We start from the raw sequence: 20,722 nt of genomic DNA, 5'->3' as shown, positions 1-20,722 counted from the left end.
CAATTATCTGGTTCCTTAAATGCATATGCATAGTGATCAGGTTTTGTTAACCTTCTCATGTCAGTCCAGCTTATATTAAATACAATAATATGTGAGCTCATTTAACTAAGGCAGGAATAATCTTTGGGTTTCTTTAACGGCAGGCAGAATTGCCACCTTGATTGGATGCTGGAAGCTGGAACTTTCAATCACACTGCCAGTTACAAGATTAAAATAAGTGGCAGAAATATTAGTAAACATCATTTTTCAAATAAGAGCTCAGAAAGATTCAGCACAATTTCGTGGAAAAATCAGGACAATCCTTAGAAGAAGTTAGCCAACAGCTGAATTTCTGTAGATGTGACCTACACTTTGATCTAAATTGACCTGATAAACCCCAACAAAAAGCTACTTCCTGTGAGGCTCCTTGATGATGTCCCTGAACAAGGGATATAAACATGAGTTTCATGTGCCAGTTTGGATTTTATTGTCCTCAACTGACTCGTGTAGGCTCTATGAATTAAGTTGTTGTTTATATCTTGGAACGTGTCCAAGGGATATTCAGTTTTCTGCAGTATGAGTCCACAAATCTTGACACAGGGATTTTTTATTTTTACAATCGATACATTCTAAGGCTCCAATATTCCATTCAGATCATAGCAATTATCTCCTTCCAGCAGAAAGCGCCAAAAAGAGACCAACATCGGCTCTGAACTTGCTACTGTGGCGTATTGGTTAAGGTTTTGGATTAGGACCTGGGAGAGCAGGGTTTGAATCCCCATTCAGCCTTGAAGCTCGCTGGGTGACCTTGGTCCAGAAGTGAGGAGGAAGCCAGCCCCATGGATCCAAATATTTTTGGAAAGCATTGAATCGACTCAATTATTTGAGGTTCTTCCCGCAGCGGAAGCCTGCCCCCTATAATGTCTTCTTCCTGGGGTATTTCCCAACTTTGATTTCCTAAGAAAAGCTCAACAACTTTGGCTACCCCCCCCCCAAAAAAAATCCTGACTATATCATGGATACAACACTGGGGAGGGGGTGTGGGGCTTCAGAGGAGCGAGTCACCAGCTCAACTACTTCATCTTTAGATGGAAATACAGCGCTCAAAGGACACAAATTGTTAATATAAAAATACTGGAAGCAGCCACCTGTGAACAGCACGGAAGGCTCAAATGCACACACTTCTTAGGAAGGCAGCTAAAAATATAATAATCCTGCTTGCTTTCCTTTGACCTCTTTCTACCTATACAGGAAAGGCCTTAAGCTGCCCTTTCTTCTTGCCTGGGACTGTTCTGAACCGACAGGTGCAAGTGTGAAAAAAACTTTTATGATCCAGGAGTACACTCCTCTTTAACGGAAAAGCAAATAAATCTCAGCATTCCATGCCAGCAATTTCACAAGCTTTGATTTCGGTTGCAGTAAGTCTTTCTTGTGCCCGACAGCCGGGCAGGACCGTTAAGATTACTTCTGGCAGAAGTTCTACTGCAAAAATGTAAACATAGAGGAAAAAGGCTATCAAGGCAATTGAACAGCCTCATCTGCAGTCACAACTTCCTTTCTTAGCATCACTGTTGCTTTAGCTGAAATGCCTTCATGAGTTAAACCAATTAAGCGAAATACCATCTTCGATTCAACTTTTAAGTCTGGAAGAGATGACTTTTTCTGACACAGGAAATCTGGTTGTGACAATTTAGCATCATCGTGTTTTTGAACTGTGTGTATTCCAGTATAAATACTAGTATCTATTTTTAAAGGGCTTTCTCCAGCACCAAATTAAAAGGAACCAAATGTCTGAAAGTAGGGGGAAGCTCATAAACTTTTCACATGCAAAGCATGTATTCCACCACTGAAATACAATCATGCAGAATGCTCTCCCCAGTGAGGTCTGCCCGGTCGATCTCTGCACACCTTTTCAGTACCAGGTAGAAACTGAACTTTTTCTCCAGGCCTTTGAAAGACTGTATTGTCTGCTTTTAGTGTGGTGCTAAACCTTGTCCATCGCTGTTACCGGGTGTGAAGGGTTGTTTTCATTTTTACATGTTGTATGAAATGTTAATGTTTCATATGACTTTTTTCCTTACAGTTAACAATGCACTTACATGTATGTTTTTTGAACGCAAGTCGCTCTGCAACCTTTTAGGTGCAAGAGACTAAGAAAAAAGAATAAAGAACCACAAATTCACACCTCTCCAATCTCTCCACAGAGGAAGGGGTGCCCAGAAATATGTATAGGAGGAATAAAAACTCCTATACATGCACACGAAAGCTCATACCAAGAACTAACTTAGTTGGTTTTGTTTTTTTTTTACTATGGCAGACCAAGACGGCTACCTATCTGTAACTTTGCTTAATATATTTACCCCACCTCAGGACTAAAAAGGCACCTCTTATTTAAGAAAGCAAACACACTCTACTTCTTGTCAGTGGATTCGATGATACTTACCCCACAGAAAGTCTATAAAAGAACGAAGCTATGCTTGCATTTATCAAAATAAAATGCCCTATTGCAGTTGTCTTCACTCCACATACAGCTTGAGTAGCATGGAAAAAGTGATGGGTATTATTGGTGTTTGCCCTGAAACACCAAATAGGATGAAAGGGTTTATTCCCACTTATGAAGAATCGAAGCAGAGAATTGTGCAAGAGTGAGTGAGTAACAAGTTTGTAGCAGCCAGATGAATACTGCATGGTTTTTGTCCATAGCTGGTTCTCCTCAATTGCTGGTGGCAGATTGTTTTCTTTCTATTTAGGCATGAAATGAAGATTCTCTGGCATCCGCTTGCTTTGTCCTCACTTCATGTGCTATCCCTCAAAGAGAGGCTTGCTGCCAGAGACCCAGCATTCGACCTCAGGACACACCATTTCCCTTTAGCGCCAGCTTCTCTAATCTAGTTTGAGAGAATCATGGCCTAAATAGGCAGGGCAGGCATGGTCTACCCCCACCCCCACCCCTGAGTTTATAACCCAGCCTTTTTTCTCCAAGGAGCTCAAAGTGGCTTGTGTGGTTCTTCCCTCTTCTTATTTAACTCCCACAAAAACCCTGTGAGGTAGGTCGGGCAGTGACTGGTCCAGGTTCACCCAGTAAGTTTCACGGCTGAGTGGGGGTCCAAACCCTGGTCTCCCATGTCTAGCATTCTAACCACTACATCACAATAGTTCCTTCTGTTTAGGGAACTTTTTAATGTTTGATGTTTTATCACGTTTTTAATATTCTGTTGGGAGCCGCCCAGAGTGGCTGGGGAAACCCGGCCAGATGGGCGGGGCTTAATTAAAATAAATCATGGTGTTGCTTGGTGCTGCTAACAAAGAACAGTATTTGGACCAAAGGGTAGTTCAAATTCTCTTTAATTTGAAAGTGATGCGACAGGAAAACCAGCGAACTACATGCACAGTCCAACTGGGGAGTGGGGGTACAGATTAACGTGACCCCACCTCCTATGGGAAAAGGGCGGCAACATGTGGAACTCTTACCCTGGAGAAAGGGTTAGGGGCAACATGACCTCAGTGTATAAAATCTTGCATGCCATGAAGCGGACAAAGGTTATTCCTCTGTCTCTTGTAACACGAGAATTCATAGGCAGCATGGGCATCCAATGAAGCTGCACGTTGAAAGACCCAGGATACAAAACATAAATAATAAACTGTGGAACTTGCTGCCACAAGAAGCAGGGATGGCCACCAGCTTTAAAATAGAGAAATATGTGGAAGGTAAATGCTATCGATGGCAACTAGCCATCCATGGCTATGCGCTGCGTCGGAGGCTGTAGGCTTTTGAATACCTGCTGCCGGAAAGGGCAGGTGGAGTGTGTGTTCTTGTGACGGGGTCCTGCTTTGGCGCTTCCCATAGGCATCTGATTGGCCACTGAGAACAAGATGCTGGACTAGATGCTGGACCAGTGGCTTGATGCAACATGCTCTCTTGTTATTAACAAAATGTTCTCCCCCTTCCCAATGTGTGACTGTGGTTGAGGATTAGCCCATGTAAGTTGTTTCACTTTGTGGCTCCAGGGTGTGCAGTAGATAAGAGTTAGCTCCGGTTCTCCAGTGTATTTGTTTTTAATTTTAACCATCAATGCTCCTATCAATGGGGGGAAATTCATGGGAAATGTGTCCAGTGGCCTACAGTTATTGTGCATGTATTGACAAGCAAAACCAACTGACCCCCACATTTACACCAGCTTAATTAAAGACAATGGAAACAGGAGATTTTTTTAAAACTTATATTCAAAATATCTTTGTATAAACAATGGCAATACTACAGAGTAGTATTTTAATACAAATCAGTTCAATATTATTAACTGTTAAACTTTTATTATAAATTAAAATTTCTTTACAAAAAATTGCACATAATAAATTGACCACTCTTAGGTTCTGATGCACTGGCAATTGCAATTGTATCTTTAATCTTCAAGTTTAAGTCTCTGCCACAAGTCCAGAATGCAGAAAGGGCAGGAAACCACCCTCATTGAGCCTTCAAGTGCAAAAAGCATACTTGTGGCCATGGCAGTTACTTTCCTTAAGAGCGGCTGCTTTTGTTTTTATATCCTGCAATGAAAACGAATCTCCAAAACGAAACAAAAAGGGATTGGGAAAGAGGGTGGGGGGTGGGGTTGGGAGGAAAACAAAGTGGACCGATTGTTTTTGCTGTAAACTCAGCCCGTATTATTAGCCCCAAACACAGATCTCTCAGGCATCAGTGCGAGCGTCAAGTGAAATCGGGAACCGCACAAAAGAAAATGAAAAATCGAAAATAAAATATAAAAATTAACACATTTAAAGTCTGTCATTGGGATGAGCTATACTTACGTACATGATGTTATGAGAGTCTGGCAGGGCCCAGAAGCAGGCCATAGAGGACATTCATTTATCCAAGGAGGCGATCATGTCAATTGTTTCCAGGTTCAAGGAAAGCAGGCCAGAGAGAGACTTGATATGCTCAGCTTTGCGCATCTGCTTTTCAGAGGCCTAAAGCCAGAGATCAGCCTGGAGAATCATTCAAATGATTTTGGCATTTAATAGGACTTAGCACTGACTGCACCCAGTGTTCAGCGATTCGTGCTTTCTGTTCTGTAAGTGTTTAAATTTAAAAGCTCATCTAGGCTGACTCCAACCTCTTGGCACTTGGAAACTAGTTTTCTCAGGTTATCAGTTTTACCTCCTCCTGATGCTTCAAACAGGAGCTGCTGTAAGAGATGGTGAAGCAGACATAAGATTTAGCCAGAGCTGGAATATCACCACATCAATGGACATGGGATATGCAGAAAATTGAAATGAAACCTTAAACGGAAACATAAGGAGAAAACATTACATCTTTCCACAGGGTTGCGCAAAGAGGTAGCTTCTGAAAGGCTCTCTGATATAAGTGATGGACCTGTAAAGAAGAGACAAGAATCAATGTTATCCTTTTTTCTGTCTTATGTGCCTGTAACACAGGTTAGGAAGGGTGAAGCTATGGCAGGGAAATGCTTGAGGGCTACTGCTAGATTTAAGAGCTTTACATTCTTCAAAAAGTGCTTAGTTTTAAGGCTGTAGAGGAGACATGGAAGCCTGAGGATCACATTGTAAATGCTTAGGGACAGATAGGACTCTCTTAACTTGCTTCTATTTCAAACTGACTGAATTGGTTTATTACATCAACAAGTTTCTGTGTGCCATATATTCAAAAGTTTGTACTGATCACTGAAGACTTCTTTGTTGGGTTTAAGCTTCTTTTGTTATTTAAAGGAATCCTACACCCACTTACTGAGGAATTAATTGTTCTGATTTCTTATCCACCCATCACAGTGAGGACCCATGGTGTAACTATTTAAAAATACAGTATTGACATCCGCTAAAAAAAACAGATTATACTGAAGGGAACAAGATAGGTCCCAAAAACATATCTTAGGTGTCAAAGGACAGAGTAAAGAGGTGTGCCTTCATCAGCATGTGAAAAATTACAGAATGAAGATGTCAGACACACTTCTGTAGCTCAGGAACTGCGAAATAAATTGCCACTCCTTGGACACTTATCTAGTTTGTAGGGAAGGAGACAGCTATTTGGGAGCTAAGCCTCATTCAAATAATCAGGTTTTGCTTCTGACATGTACAGGATTACATAGTAAATGAGCATTATGTGACCAAGGGGGAAGAATTAAGTATGTTAAATTAACATCCTACGTGTCCTTGTGTTGAAACACTACTGTGTTTGAAAGCTGCAGGAATACAAAAAAGTCTGTGTTTCAACCAAGTCTGAGCCCCTGACAGAATTAACCTAAAAGGAAAAAAGGCTTAGCCAGAACCTTTCTTCCTCCTTGCCTTCATTTGATAACAGACACAATTTCTGAGGAGCAGACCTCTTACTCTAAAGCTAGCTTAGCAAGAACACTGTTCTCAAGCTGCTTCTTTTTTTTAAGGTGTAGACTAGTTCATTAAACCCAGGGGTGAGGCTAGTTAAGTATCTTTGCAACTGGCTATTTCAATAAGCTTTTCTTACATACCTCTCTCTGTCCCTTTAGAAAGCACTCAGCAGCAATGGCTCTGAAGGGAAGAAATAAAAATGACTTATTTTTTTGCAGAATACCGAATATCTTTATGGGAAGAACACTGAGTATGGGATGGAACTATAAAAGTCCTGGAAAGTAACAGACTAACTCCCAATGATGATAATCTATAGTGAAGAGACAAAAAAGATCCATTTCATAAACAATCTTACATGAGCAAGACATTTCAGTTGTTCCCATTATGTACAAACACTGCAGACAATGATCAGTTCATCACCACTGGATATTGCTATTATGATATATAAAGGGGAGGGTAGAAAGGAGGAGGGAAACAGAAGTCAATAATTTAATGGTAAACATTCCAAAGCAGAAACAATAAAATTCATCAACACATTTTCCTTACTTAGACACACAAGGCATACTTACTTCTGAAATATTTTTTTGTATGGGAAGCAACAGTCCTCATTTTACGACATTAGTGCCAGGAATCTGTCTAAACCAAAGTTTGTGGAAAGACTGCAATAATGAAAAACCTTTCTAGCATAAAACCAAATTTGAAGGCCTACTTCAAATGTAGCTTTATGAAGCAAACCTTTTTTTAAAATAATAAAAAATTATCTACGTTAACAGGTGTATGACTGTTGAATTACATTTTCCAGATGGCCAGGCATGTTGGGATATTATATGTAAACATCTTGGCTTGCAGTTTCAGAATCTGGACATTGCTCTCTTCCCAGTGTTGTTGAAGCAGCCTGCAGTGACAAAGGAGCAAAGGGAAACACGCAGTGCTGAATAAGAATGTAAAGCAATAATACTAAGCTCTTTTAAAAGCTTGAACAGGGGGTGGGGGGAGGTAGGAGAAGAGGTGCAAGTGAGTGCAGTTATGGGGAAAAGAAAGTACACCCTCTGTTGTGGTTGTACACATCAGGACATGATATCGTATCATGGTTTATTTAACAAAAATAAAGCCCAAATGGAGAAGCCATACGTGAAAAACTAAGTACACTTTATCACTCAATAGCTTGATGAACCCCCTTTAGCAGCAATAACTTGGAGTAATGGTTTTCTGTATGACTTTCACAATAATAGTAGTTGTAATAATAATACGTTGGAATAAGTGGAGCCTCTCTGTCCAGTGTTCTTATTCTTAGACCAAGTATTCTACAGTAGGTTTATGAGTCCCACAACACCCAGACATAATGCCGGGGGGGGGGTGAGAGAGAGAGACTGTTCTAATGTAATGATCACCTTAGAGCAAGGCTTTCCAGATTTTTCATCTTGGTGACACACTTTTTAGACATGCATCATTTTGTGACACAGTAATTCAGTTTTACTAGCGAACTAACCCTCTTCTAGCCCCGGCAGGAATGTTGAGACAGTTTAGAAAGCTCTGCCTTAGAGCAACACTAAATTCCTCTCCTCACTTTTTTTTGTTTTTGTTTTTGTTAACAAGTATTATTTCAGTTTGTAGGAAGGCTTAGAAATCATATTATGTATTAGTTCTCTTTGCTCTATACCAGGGTTTCCCAAGCCTGGGTCTCCAAGCTGTTTCTGGATGATGGTGATGATAATTTATTTATACCCCACCCATCTGGTTGGGTTTCCCCAGCCACTCTGGGCAGCTTCCAACTGAATATTAAAATACAATAATCTATTAAACATTAAAAGCTTCCCTAAATAGGGCTGCCTTCAGATGTCTTATAAAAGTCTCTCATCATCCAGTTAGCAGGACCAGTGGTCAGGGATGATGGGAACTGTAGTCCAAAAGCAGCTGGAGACCCAAGCCCAGCTCTAACCTATTTATTTCCAGATCTAATCTTTGTGAAGAATTTTTTTTCTTCAAAGAAAGCCCCACTCAGCCATCCAGCTTAGAAGATGGCAAGTAAATTTTTTAAAGGGCACCGGGGAAAACAGGTACTTGCTTCTAAATGCTTCCGCTGATATTCTCTTACCTGAATGCAAGTCCAGGATTAGCAGGCATGGTAGAGCAAAATCTTTCCAATGCTTTGGAATGCTGAGACTTCGGAATACAACTCAGATAAAAGAAAATAACCTGTAAAAGTTAATTTTCAAGAAGTTAGGTCATTCAAGCTGCCTGCTTTGTTCACAAATCCAACACTGATGTGCACTCTCTCTCTCTTGAATTTGTTTTTTTAAAAATAATATTTATTAAAGATTTTCAAATATAACAGAAAAAAGAAAAACATCCAAATTTAAAACCTTATTTTCATTGGCATCTTTCCAGGACTTCCCCTCCCCTCCCCCTCTTGTATTCCAATTCTTTCAAATAAATTCAACAAATTCTTACCCCAAATTTTAAACTTATTATCATTGACCCAATTTAAAAATATTTTCCCATCCCCTAAAATCGACCTGTTCCCTTCCACGAGTTCCCCTCTTTAATATGCAATACAGATTAGAATAAAAAAATAGAAAAAAGAATAGGATATAATTTAACACCCTTTGGATTCCAAATTTCCCTCCCCCCTTTCCCGGTTGCATTCCCAATGTCCATCAATGTCTACTGTCGTCCTGGAGCTCCCACATCTAAGCCATAGTCCTTCGCCAATCCGCTTTGCCGTCTTTTTAATAGTCTTTGCCGTCTTTTGGTCATTTTTAGTTTCGAATGTCCAATCTTGGAAGGAGTCTGTCTCAAAAAGGTCCATTTTTTCCATCCAGATCTTTGTATTTAAGAGTAAAAACTCCAATTTTATTTCTTTAGACCTTTCAAATCTGGATGTCCCAAATGTTCCCACTTCCAACTTTGTCCAGTTCTTGTTATTCTTGTTGTTCTTGTTGATCTCTCTCCTCCTTTTTTCCCCCCCTGCTCTCCTGCACAAATGTTCTAATTCCAAAAGCTTCTAATTCCTCTGCAGAGGCTTTGTTATTCAGGAACAAAACATTACGTCAAGTCCCTTCCATTCTTCAATAGATAAATCTATTGTCTCCTTTAGTGTATAGACCTCTGTAGACAAAATAAGTGTTCCATTTCTGCAGTTTCCCAGGAGATGATAAGTCCTATTCAAATTCCATGCCAGCAATACTTGTAGTGTCCCACAGCTCCTCTAGAGGGATTATAGTAACTCAGTTTCCTTCCAGATCACACCCAACAGTCAAAGTAACTTGTTATTTCTTGTTTTAAACAATTTATATCCAATTTGTAACAAATGTAACCGGCAAAGTCCTCTTTTTGTTCTTCCGCTTTGACAGCTCCTTTGACAGCTGTCAAAACCTCTATTTCTCCTCTCCTGGCGCTCTCACGGATCGCTCCCGGGGTTCGGGGGGGGGGGTTGCATTTTAATTCACATTCCACTTTTCTCCTCCAGCCCAGTCTTATAATTTTCCATCGCAAAATTAATAACTTTCTCAAAATAAGGTTGCACTCGATCTTAGTTGTCAAATCCTTTGCTTTAACTCCTCTACAACAGGGGGGAGGCTGACTTCCTTTTTGCACCTCCCCCGCTCGCTCCGAATTTTTTTAAAATTTTTTTCCCCTTTTTAATCCAAGTTCCAATTATTCACGGGTTATTCTTTTAAGTCCAAATTTTCAATGGAAGAAGTCAGCGCTCTCCGTCGAATGGCATGCGGCTTCGCTCGGCAGGGGAAGCGGAGGACTCATAGCACCACCCCCCCTGTCACCTGCTCCGTAGCCTTTAAAAAGGCTCCTTCGCGGGTCGGGGGGGCACAAACGGTGCCCGCCAAGTCACCATGCCCATGGGTTTCAGCGCCCATGGTTTTTGAGGGTCCCCGCGTCGCCAGCGCGGTAGGACCCAGCCCCTGCCGAGCAGGCTCCCTCCGGAGCTCGGAGGGAGTCCGCCATTCGGCGATGGCGCCAACCCGGAAGTCTCTCTCTCTCTCTCTCTCTCTCTCTTGAATTTGATGACGAAGACATTGGCACTGAGTTAGTAGCAGTATCTACATACAGCTCCTCCAGGTACCAGTGGCCCCAAAGATGAACCACAGCAAGAAGAACACAGGGGAATTTGCACTTTTCCAGCAAATGCTAGAGCAAATGCTGGAGTCCTTCAAAAAGTAGGGAGGGCTGATGGAAGAGACAACACCAGCTTGACACAGCATTTCAGATCTCCAAGCAGCCTAAGGAACCTGAAGGAGGTCAAGCTCTGAAAGGAAAGTGTGACAGACCACTCTCCCCTATACAGCAACACTAGGCTTCTACAGTTCGCCAATCCCCAGCCTACAAAACATTTTAGAGAAGTTGATTACAAATTTAGCCACTGTGCAGCTGTGCACACACACTCTGCAGCAAGGAGCTTTTGTATATGTGTACAGTTCTCATTTCCCTTACAGAACTGGTATTTTAGCGGACTGTGTTGAACAAAATACGAAGGAAACCCTACATGTGTTTCAGCATAACGTGTTTTATATACAGAGTCCTGTATCTGTATTACCAAAATACTTATACCTTGTTGTGGAATTCATAGTTGGTCCAGTAATCAGCGGTGCTAAATGGAATAGGGTAACGGGTGGGGACTGTAACAAGACATCTGTTCACAAGATCTGTAAAAAGCTTGAATTCTTGAACTTGATTGTTAGATCTGACAACCTTGCCATTGATGAAAACAAGGTAACTGAAAAAGAGGAGAGAAACCCAGGTGTTAACACTTCCAAATGCATTACTTTTACAGTTATAATGTCTCGTCATTTAAACTTACTCTATCCAAATCTGCTGAACTATTTCCTCTTGCATAACTGCTCCCAGAGCTGCCTCATAAGCATCCACTGCATCTCCAGAACTTCCATGAAGAGACTGGTATAAGCTATTTTTCATTGAAAGAAAACAGCGTTAGCCTTTCTGAAACTGTTACATGCCTTTTGTGAAAGAAAAGGGCAATGGAGAAGCTTGACATTATACGCAAGTGTAAGCCAAAAAAATGATCAGAGGTACAAAATGTTTCCTAGTTTTAAAAGTGTTTCAACACTAACTCTTCACAGTGGTTAACAGGCAATAATTAATATTGAAATTAATGTAGTTAATGTAAGTCAGCAAAACAGCTCTTCATCTCTTTTTGACTGAATGTCTGCAAGAAAAATACTGCGGCCAACAATGCAGATGATGGGAGTATTTTAGTAGAAATTCCTTACACTTTATGAATCTAAGCACTTGAAGAAAGGGATTTTGGCAGCTGCCTAAGTACTTCTAAGAAGTTCTCTCTTCCATTTATATATAATTCAAAACTAAAGTGTGGGACACAGGGCTCAAGCAGCACATCTGTCTTCTGATTTTAAACTTAAACACAGCCAACTTCATGGTGTTTTGAGTAAAAAAAATCACAACAGATGTTTGTAACACCAAACTGCAAAGCTAAATAGCATAATAAAGGGCAAGCAAAGCAGTGCATGGTGTATGTTCATGACAGAAATACCAAAATCCTAAAGGATACTGGCAGAAACTAGGACAACCATGGCACTCCTTATATTTGCTCTTATTATATATAACATGAGATTAGCTGCGCCTCAACAATCTGTAGTTCCCTACTTTAAAAGTGTTGCAATATTAAAAAAATTATCAGACTTTGGAAACACTCACCAGTATATTTGCCACAAGTAAGGAATTTGCTGGTTTAAAAGCTCTTCTGTAAAGCTTCCCTTATACATAGGCGGTGTGAATTCAATTGGCATTGGGAAATTCAAAAAATATCTAGAACAAAGAGTCCTTATTCAGTGTGACAAATGTTCACTACACCAAAACAATCCTAACCTGAAGCAATCTGAGCAAAGAGTGGACACACCACCTATGTGTATCTCCAAGCGAGCAAGAGCCAGACTAGAATTTGGAAGAAGCGTATGGCAGCCACTGAAAACGGTAGCCGCTTGTCTAGTTTTCCCATCTGTAGCGTAGAGCATAGCTGCGTTTCAAAATCATGATTTTCTGCATTCCCTTGGGCCAAGGATTACTGTGGTATCTAGTTTGATTCCAAGTGAAAACAAAACAGTGAAGGAGATACCAAAGAAATGTATTTAAGCTATGCTTAATATGCTTTTAAAGAGATGTCTGAAGAAGGCTTTGTTATAATCCTTTCACAATCTTATGAGAACATGCAAATATGTGTGATCCGCCCTGACACCTGCAGGTATACGGCGGTATACCAATTTTAATAATAATAAAATACTGTCTCTTAAGCAAAATATTATCAATATATAAATACCTTCCCCTATATTAACTATGTTGGGTTCCCCCCTGTGTTTTCCTTATTTGTTTATTCATGATATTCTGAATTAAAATATTAACATTTATTTAAAATTTAGTCATAATCTGATGTAATTTTTTGAAAATTGTGCAATTATTACGGTATATGCTTATTTGCTTCTTTTCCTTTCAAAACTTGTATTTTAAGTGTATGGACATATACATACCTATATAAACATGGCAAATAAAGAAGCCTTGCATTATGTGCAACCCACTAACACACTTTTTATCTCAAATGGAGTGTTTTCATTAAGTTACAGAAACTCATAAGGTAACATAGGCTCCCATAACAACCCCAATTTAGGGTGCTGCAAGGCTTATTTCAAAAGCCTGAGGTGTTGCAGAAATGTATTTTCCTGTTTGCAGCATCAGTTTCAGCTACTTAACCTGGCTACCTCATATGTAAATGGGGTTTGTGCCAATAATTACAGGGTGCTAAAAGATTCTGGAAGAATATCTCAAGGAAGAATAGCCTCTATCGACTTAGCTGTGCACCACTTTTCTAAAAGTATTTTTCTGCTTTTATATCACAAGCACTAGCTGCCTTACACTCAACACACAAACTGACAAAGTAACATGTGAATTGCTTTTCACTGTACTGCGAAATCTAAGGACAGCATCGCCATAACGTTCTGCAAGCAACTAAGGTTTGTGGCAAAATGGCAATGTGTAACGTTAGCGTTTTTACCAGTAACAATACAGAAATTTTATAAATGGAACCGAGCGACGCATTACATAAACCGAGCTCATAGCAGCATGGAATGATTAGTTTGCTTGCCAGACTTACCGTAACAGATCCACAGGACTGTTGTCTCGAGTCACACACTCAAAGAATGCTGCAACGAAGGCTTGCAACAGTGGAGGAATACTATCTGATCTATTCTGTCATGAGAGAGTGACATTGGACTAAAGTTACAAAATGTGAAGAACAAATCAAACTTCTGCATAATACATTTTAATGGCTCTTTCAAAACCATTAATGCAGATGGTGAGCAGACATTACCCAAAAGCAGAATGCTACCTAAATTTTCTGCAGTGCTTCAAATGATTAACATTCAAGGGTGAACTTTTTGATCTCTCCATAGGTTAGATGCATCAGCTCACCCTTTTGCACGTTACAAAAGAAGGATAAAGAGTCTCACACGACTGTTGCAACATCTGTGTCACATTCTAAGGCCAGCGTGCCTCAACCGGATGTTTTCCTCTACAGCTCTCACCAACCCAAGCTGGAGCCGATAACAGTTGAGTCCCAATCATCTGAAGAAGGCTGTTCTACATCGTCCAATAAACCACTCCCTTCAGATTCACATTCCAGCTTTTTTTTTTAAGCATTTGTGGGCAACAACTTTAGGCAAAACAAAAACCCAGCTGCTTAAAGTCTGAAAATCAAACTCCTGGTCAAATCCTTTCACTGTAATGTACTCTGAATTTTGTATTAAATAAACTTGGTTCTCTCTCCAACCTGTTATAAAAAGCTGAATAAAGTCATTGGTGTTTTACCTGCAGAATGAAGAATTTGCACATAAAGTAGAAAACCTGGGCATTTTGAGGGTTTTTCTCAAATGCTGTAAGCCACACGTCACATGCTTTTTCCATCTGGCCAGTCCGCAAGTACAAACCAACTAGTGCTTCTAGCAGACGACAGTCAATGGGGTTTAGTTTCAAGAGTGATTTACAAAGCTCAATAGCAGCTTCCCACCTTGAATGAAAACAGTGAAAAACAGCAATTACTTATCTTATTTAAAAAAAGACAGTGACCTAGAAGAACTTCCAAGACAATCTTGTGAACTATTACACTCTTTCCTATGACCTATTCTTTTTGAATCATAACATTAGGCATGAACCTCCTTTCTTGGTGCTGCTATATTCATCTGTGTTAATACCAGAAAAATGGGCTAACCTGCAGCAATTAATTATAGTGGTTCTACTCTGAGTAAAACCTAGTTGAATATAACCCCGTAATGCTTAACACAGCATTATAAAAAATAGCAATTTTGCAAGTGACTTACCTTTCTAACAGCTGCTGCAAAATGACCATGTTTCTATATAGTGGAAGACAGAGAACTACTCTTTCATCAGCTGCAGAATCCTCACTGGTGCATGACTGGATGGCATCTAAAAACAAGCAAACATCAAGTAAGATTACACATTCACAAATACAAAGCTTTACCACAGAAAACGCTTATAAGTTAATGTATAAATACACCTGTATTTGGGGGGTTTTTTTAGGGGGGATGGGGAGACAATGTAGTCATGCATTTCATTTCCATCATTGTGCTTTAGTTAGGTATGAAATAATTTCAGAGTTTCTTTAAGAGATGAAGATGTAAATTATCCAAGCTGACAAAATTAAGTTTTCAGATCCCATTACAAAAATACCAACTAAAATAATATCTGAGTTATTTCATGAAGAAAGCAACAAAGCCAGTTGCTGATTATTCCCAAAGCATTTTTTTAATGAACATTTGACGCATTTCCTTTGTGCATTACTGAACATGCAGGATCACAGTAGGAAGCTGTCCCTTAGTTGAGTTACTTATTGTAAACAGATTCCTCTTACTATTATTTACTACTGCCTTCCCTGCTTGCTGCGCTCACAAGCCTCTTTTGCCCTTCCCACATTCTTGACCAACCCCCCTCCCTTTATCCCTTCACACACATACAGACATGCCTATCCTTCAACAGCTCACCCAAGCCCTCCCCCCTTTGGAAGGAGGGGGAGGCCCTTCACCCAGCTGCTTGCTAAAAAACAAACTAAAGGGCCCTTTCCTTTAAACCAGTGTTTCCCCAGCCTTGGGTCTCCAGCTGTTTTTGGACTACAACTCCCATCAGCCCTAGCTAGCAAGACCAGTGGTCAGGGATGATGGGAATTCTAGTCCAAAAACAGCTGGAGACCCAAGGTTGGGAAACGCTGCTTTAAACCTATCTGCCGATGCATTTAAGGGAGGGGGAGGGGGAGAAGGAACTTCCCCCAACAACATGCTAAACTTCAAGATGAAGGGCCTCCCAGCATCCATTCAACAGCTCACCCCAACCAGCCTGCTGTTCTTCACGCTGCAGTTTGTATGGCTAACAATGCTGCAAACATTATGTTTTTTAAACCTATGGGAAGAAATTCTCATGCCAGTCTGCACGATCCACTACAATAAACTGTCTTGCTGCAAAATACATGGATTCTACTCAGAAGCAAGCTCCATGGGATTGGTCCCAGATGACTTGTAAGGACAGAAGTCATGGCTTCTCTTATATATGCTAAACATAAGCAAACTGCCTCTAAATCAATGAAGACCACAAGAGACTACACATTGAAAAGCAAAAGTCCACTGCATACGTAACCATAGCACAATTATTTTAGATATTCTATCAATATTAATTCAAGAAATAAACCACAGCTGAATTTAAATGGGTAACCTCACCTTCAAACACAGCTAACAAAGTATCAGGATCAGCTTTCACATCTTCAATTGTTTTCCAAGGTATTAAAAAAGGCTCCTTCTTCATTATTTTTGAAGGGTTGCTATTGGCAGGATCATAGAACTTGATGGGGAGGTCGCCAAACTCTATCAGATGTATATAGGATAACCAAGCTAAGCAGCGGTCACTTATGGTGAGATGTTGCACCAAAACCGGTTCACTTTCTGACTTCAGTGCATTCTGTGGAGAAGAAAGTTATATAATGATTAAATCTGACAGCTTAAATAACGGGCAACCTTGCTATATTATGCCTAGTCATAGAAATATATTCTAGCAATCATGGTCACAATTGGGGAATTCCAGGTTTTAGAAATTTGCCTGGCCTTATTTGTTCTGTATCCAAGACTCACATTTTTTTAAAAAAAATGCTTTAAGGTTTTATTACAATTAAGCAGCATATAAATGTTGTGAAATAAATAAATTTGCAGTTAAAGCTATTTCTACAAGAACTTAGATGGCAGAAGACACAAATGTTGAAAACTGTATGCAACGGCCATGTGACAGAGGAACATTTAATCACAGACAGTAGTAAAGACTACTGAGGTCCCTGCTCCCTAGAACACCCAGTAAAAATGGTGGAGATTTTGTAATCTTATATATTTACAAGCATTTTTTCATAACTGTAGGGAAGCACACTTTGGTCCGTGTGAAATTGCTCTCATTTGCTACTGAATAGTGCAGCAGGGACATTGCCTTCAAACTAGATATATAGAACAAAACAGCAATGGATGCCAAAGCCAAAATATCACCATAACATGATATACATAAGCAAGTACCTGGAATAACGCAACAGCATTTTGATATTTCCCAGTAAAAAGGCTTAGGTGAACTCTATACAGCAACATCTCCAGCAAGTGAAAGGACCGAAGATCCAGATTCTCTTCACATTTTGGACTCTCCATCAGGAACTGTAGCATTCTCCCACACACATAATCCTTTCCATCAAATGAGTTTTCCAGATTTAGAAACTGAATGGCAGTTAAGAAAAATAAATGTTTGAGGATTCATCTCATTTTGTTACGGGATCTAAAGAGCCGTGTGCAAGTGTCTAAAGCGCTTCTGTGTAGGCACAGAGACATTCCAGAGGTTAGCTTTCAACTACAGCCAATTGCACTGTATCACATATTATCCTGGAGGCATGATGTTGGAGCGAAGGTTTATCTGCAAGGTAATGTGAAAGGAACCCCTAACGGGCATCCGTTTGTCTGGTACATTTTATGGGATTCTATATTCCCTGTGGCAGGAAAAAGGAAATCCTAAGTTTAAGAAGTTTTTGTAAAAGTTCTTTTTGAGCTTTAAAAGCTATTTAGTGGAAGCCTTCAAATGAAACATACATGGAAGTGAGATGTAGTGTGCTAATATGTACTAACTTCATAATTACTACATATAGCTTTTCCAGTGATCAAACTTACTGTCCACCAAATCTTGTAAGTAGGAGCATATTCCACTGCAGTCTCACACATTTCTTGGACCTCTTCCTTAATTCCTCTTTTTGAAAACAGCTTGAGATAATGACACCAGACTTCAGAATTTTCTTTGTTATTTTCTAGTGCTCGAGCCAGGACATTTAAAGCAGAATCCAAGCGTTCGGAGGATGATCTTCAACAAGAAAGGAAAGCAATACATTCATTTTCACATTCTCAGTTTCATGGTACAATGCCAAGGCCTGCACATGCATTTCCCCTTCAGAAGCTCTCTGCACTTCACACATGACCTTTTTCTCTTCTGTATTTAAAACAGTTTGAGGGATTTGAAATGCAGCAGTGAGAGGAAGAACAGGGAACTTGCATGGTAACTCTAAGGCACTTGTGGATGGTACAGTACAACTGCAGTTTGTTGCCAATACTCTCAGACACCTGCTGGTTCCTGATGTAAATGTAAAACATCTGAAAATGACTTCTACCATCTTGCTTAAGGAGTTTTCCATTTTATCATCATGAATTAAGAAAACCAACCTTAGAAATCCAATCAATTGTATCCTTCATTTTTCTTAAAATGAACCCTCTTTTTACTATTTCCATGCTGAAATGAAGCACTTTAAAGCATAATAATAATTTATTATGCTTACTCTGGACTGTGCACAACAAAAGAGCAAATCAATTCCACTCCCCATTGCTTTAAAATAATAACCTATTTGTACATTGGCCAAAGAAACAAAGAGTCCTTTGATGTTAGCGACAAAGCTTGCTTCCAACAACACAGGTGAGAAGCTTGAGACAAAAAGTGCAACTGATTTGTTTGCAAAAAAAGAATTACCCACCCTTCGTTTTGATTCAGATATTTGTAGGCCAATTTGATCCAAAGCTGAACGTTATATGGGTTTTCAAGTACACTTGCTTCCAGGTTTGAAATGTCGTCGGTCTCATTTGTAAAATACCTAACATCATCAGGAGTCACAACAGCATCCAGAGCGGGAAGATTTATTCTGTTCTGTACTGCGGGAGCTGCAAATAAAAACAATTCTCTTTTTTTAAGGATTGTCACAACTTTCATGATTTGAAATCCAACTTGCAGCAAGTTATTACTTCAGTGTGAATAAAAAGCAAGCTACTGAAAGCCAAACATACTGATAAACAGTAGTATGTATGTGCGCACACACAGAGTAATTGTTATGGCAAAATAAACTGAGTTACTTTTGTCTAATATTCTATTGGAATTTTATTTAAACTTCTTATTTTTTTCTTATCGTTACGTGAGTCAGTGCTGAATCATGAGTGACAGCAGTGCAAGACGTTCAGGACACTTTTTTCCAGTTAATGTGACTGACTCAGGCACAGGACTGACCACTAAGCCAACACAGTGCCTACAGATACACATATACTTGCAGAGGCCTTTCCTAGCTCCAGCAGGATCCTGCAACAACCCGCCCCCTGCTGAAATTAAGCATCAAGGAAGTCTTCCATTGTAGGCAATAGAATGATTTTTTCAAACCTAAGTTTCACTGGGTCTGTGTGGAAATGGTGCCACCTACCTGTGACACCAGCTCTATATGCCTATACTGTATCAGTTTTATCATTACAAGGCAAATAAAGAGAGGAGACAAGTAAATGTGTTCGAGTACATTTTTTTGCCCTTTTTCAAAATTACTCTTAACATTCCAGATTTAGTTGCATAATAATTAATGCTACCATATTTAATAGGTCCAGAAGACTGTTCCTCTTCACTGCTGATATCACTGTCCAAATGAGTTTTTTCCCAGTGCTTAGGTTTCCATTTCCTTTTGTCTTTCCAAGTTGTAAACGGAGGGGCTATTTGCAAGAGAGATTAAATTGAAGTATACATTAAATTCTTTACATCATGTTTTATCATCAAAGCAAATCTTGTTTATCCAGCTACAATTTTTTTAAAAACTCCACTGAATACTGCTGTAGACTGGATCTTGAGATATTAAAGAAGTTACTTACTGTGACCTTTGCTTTCATTGACATTACTAGCAAGAAGAACAGCCATTTGATCCATTGCCATGCGATCTTTGTTTACACCAAACAGTTTTTCAACATATTTTTCTGAAATAAGATGGTAGCAATATCTAAGACATATCGTTATCAGTAATTTACAACTATATGCATTCATACTGTATATCCATGACCAAATCCACAGAACTCTGATGAAACTTATAACACTACAAATTGTTTCAAAATAGTGGCATCAATGTCCATCAATACAACTGCAAATACTTTTCACTTTTATTATCTTTTGCTGAAAGCTTACACAGCTGAAAAGTAAAAAGCAACTACAGATTTACACATGACAGCAGAAGGTTGAATCACACTTTGTTTAATATTAATATAGTGCAGAGTGAAAGCATGCATTAGGAAGCAGCTTGCTTCCTTAACTTTTGGCTATGAAGCTAGAATACCTAATTGCAGAACTAAATTGCCTTGCTGGCAAGACCAACAAGCAACATACCTGTTGCTGTGCTTATCTCTTCATCAGTGCTTTTCTCTGAACAGCCTATCAGAGCTAAATTGTACGAAAGAACATCCTCAAACAGCTGTCTTCGGCTGAGAGTGCAATCTTTCATGTGTTGCCTGAAATAAAAAATAATCCCACTTAAAAATCAGCCAAAGACTCTGTGAACATCATACCTAAAGTAAGTGAATGTTATTTTCAAACAGCATTTAAAACATTTCCAGAAACTCTAATAAGTGTGCAGCTGCAAGCCAAGTGTATACAAGACAGGATAGTGTACATATGCACTCTACCTAATACTCAGGTGCCACTATTACTCATAAGGACTGACTTCAGTAATCCCGGTGTATTACAGAACACATCTCAAACTTTTTATTACTCAAAATCAAAGTGAACTTTGAAGAGCATCTCTGACATAATGCACCTCATGTTCAAATATTAGCTGTAATCTGAGAAGTTTAAATAAGGTCACACAGTTATGTCAATATGATACGGCTACTAGCAGCTGAATACAAGTGTTTTGAGGGCAGCGTCCAGCCATTCAGGCAACCAATTTGTAATACCCAATTCAATCCAGTGAACAGGTATTATTATTATTATTGATTTTAAATACCATGCAACATCAAAACTGAAGAATGTAAAAAATGAGAATTGATGAGGAGACTAA

At 39.5% G+C, this 20,722-nt stretch overlaps 1 protein-coding gene across 3 annotated transcripts in view; it reads right to left on the bottom strand.

The window, feature by feature from the left end:
* Positions 1-4,232: 4,232 nt before the first annotated feature.
* ZFC3H1 (zinc finger C3H1-type containing) overlaps positions 4,233-20,722 on the bottom strand; it is a gene marked incomplete at its 5' end in the record, with an annotated part of 40,501 nt that continues 24,011 nt past the window's right edge. For 2 of the 3 annotated variants that reach the window (XM_083698884.1, XM_083698885.1), the window contains 18 exons: positions 4,233-5,162; positions 5,288-5,350; positions 6,459-6,498; positions 7,112-7,213; positions 8,414-8,514; positions 10,885-11,050; positions 11,135-11,239; positions 12,010-12,120; positions 13,457-13,551; positions 14,170-14,368; positions 14,679-14,784; positions 16,086-16,323; positions 16,920-17,111; positions 17,556-17,742; positions 18,404-18,587; positions 19,272-19,391; positions 19,548-19,649; positions 20,053-20,174. In XM_083698884.1, coding sequence (XP_083555010.1) covers positions 5,025-5,162; positions 5,288-5,350; positions 6,459-6,498; positions 7,112-7,213; positions 8,414-8,514; positions 10,885-11,050; positions 11,135-11,239; positions 12,010-12,120; positions 13,457-13,551; positions 14,170-14,368; positions 14,679-14,784; positions 16,086-16,323; positions 16,920-17,111; positions 17,556-17,742; positions 18,404-18,587; positions 19,272-19,391; positions 19,548-19,649; positions 20,053-20,174 — 2,371 coding nt within the window. In that variant the 3' untranslated portion in view covers positions 4,233-5,024. Of the gene's footprint in view, positions 5,163-5,287; positions 5,351-6,458; positions 6,751-7,111; positions 7,214-8,413; positions 8,515-10,884; positions 11,051-11,134; positions 11,240-12,009; positions 12,121-13,456; positions 13,552-14,169; positions 14,369-14,678; positions 14,785-16,085; positions 16,324-16,919; positions 17,112-17,555; positions 17,743-18,403; positions 18,588-19,271; positions 19,392-19,547; positions 19,650-20,052; positions 20,175-20,722 lie in introns of all 3 variants that reach the window. The other variant, XR_014555322.1, reaches the window with a different exon arrangement.

The sequence above is a fragment of the Podarcis gaigeae genome, assembly GCF_964106915.1.
Source record: "Podarcis gaigeae genome assembly, chromosome: 10".
Lineage (NCBI taxonomy): Eukaryota > Metazoa > Chordata > Lepidosauria > Squamata > Lacertidae > Podarcis > Podarcis gaigeae.
The sequence above is the reverse complement of the archived record's forward strand: the minus strand, read 5'-3'. Positions and strand labels throughout refer to the sequence as shown.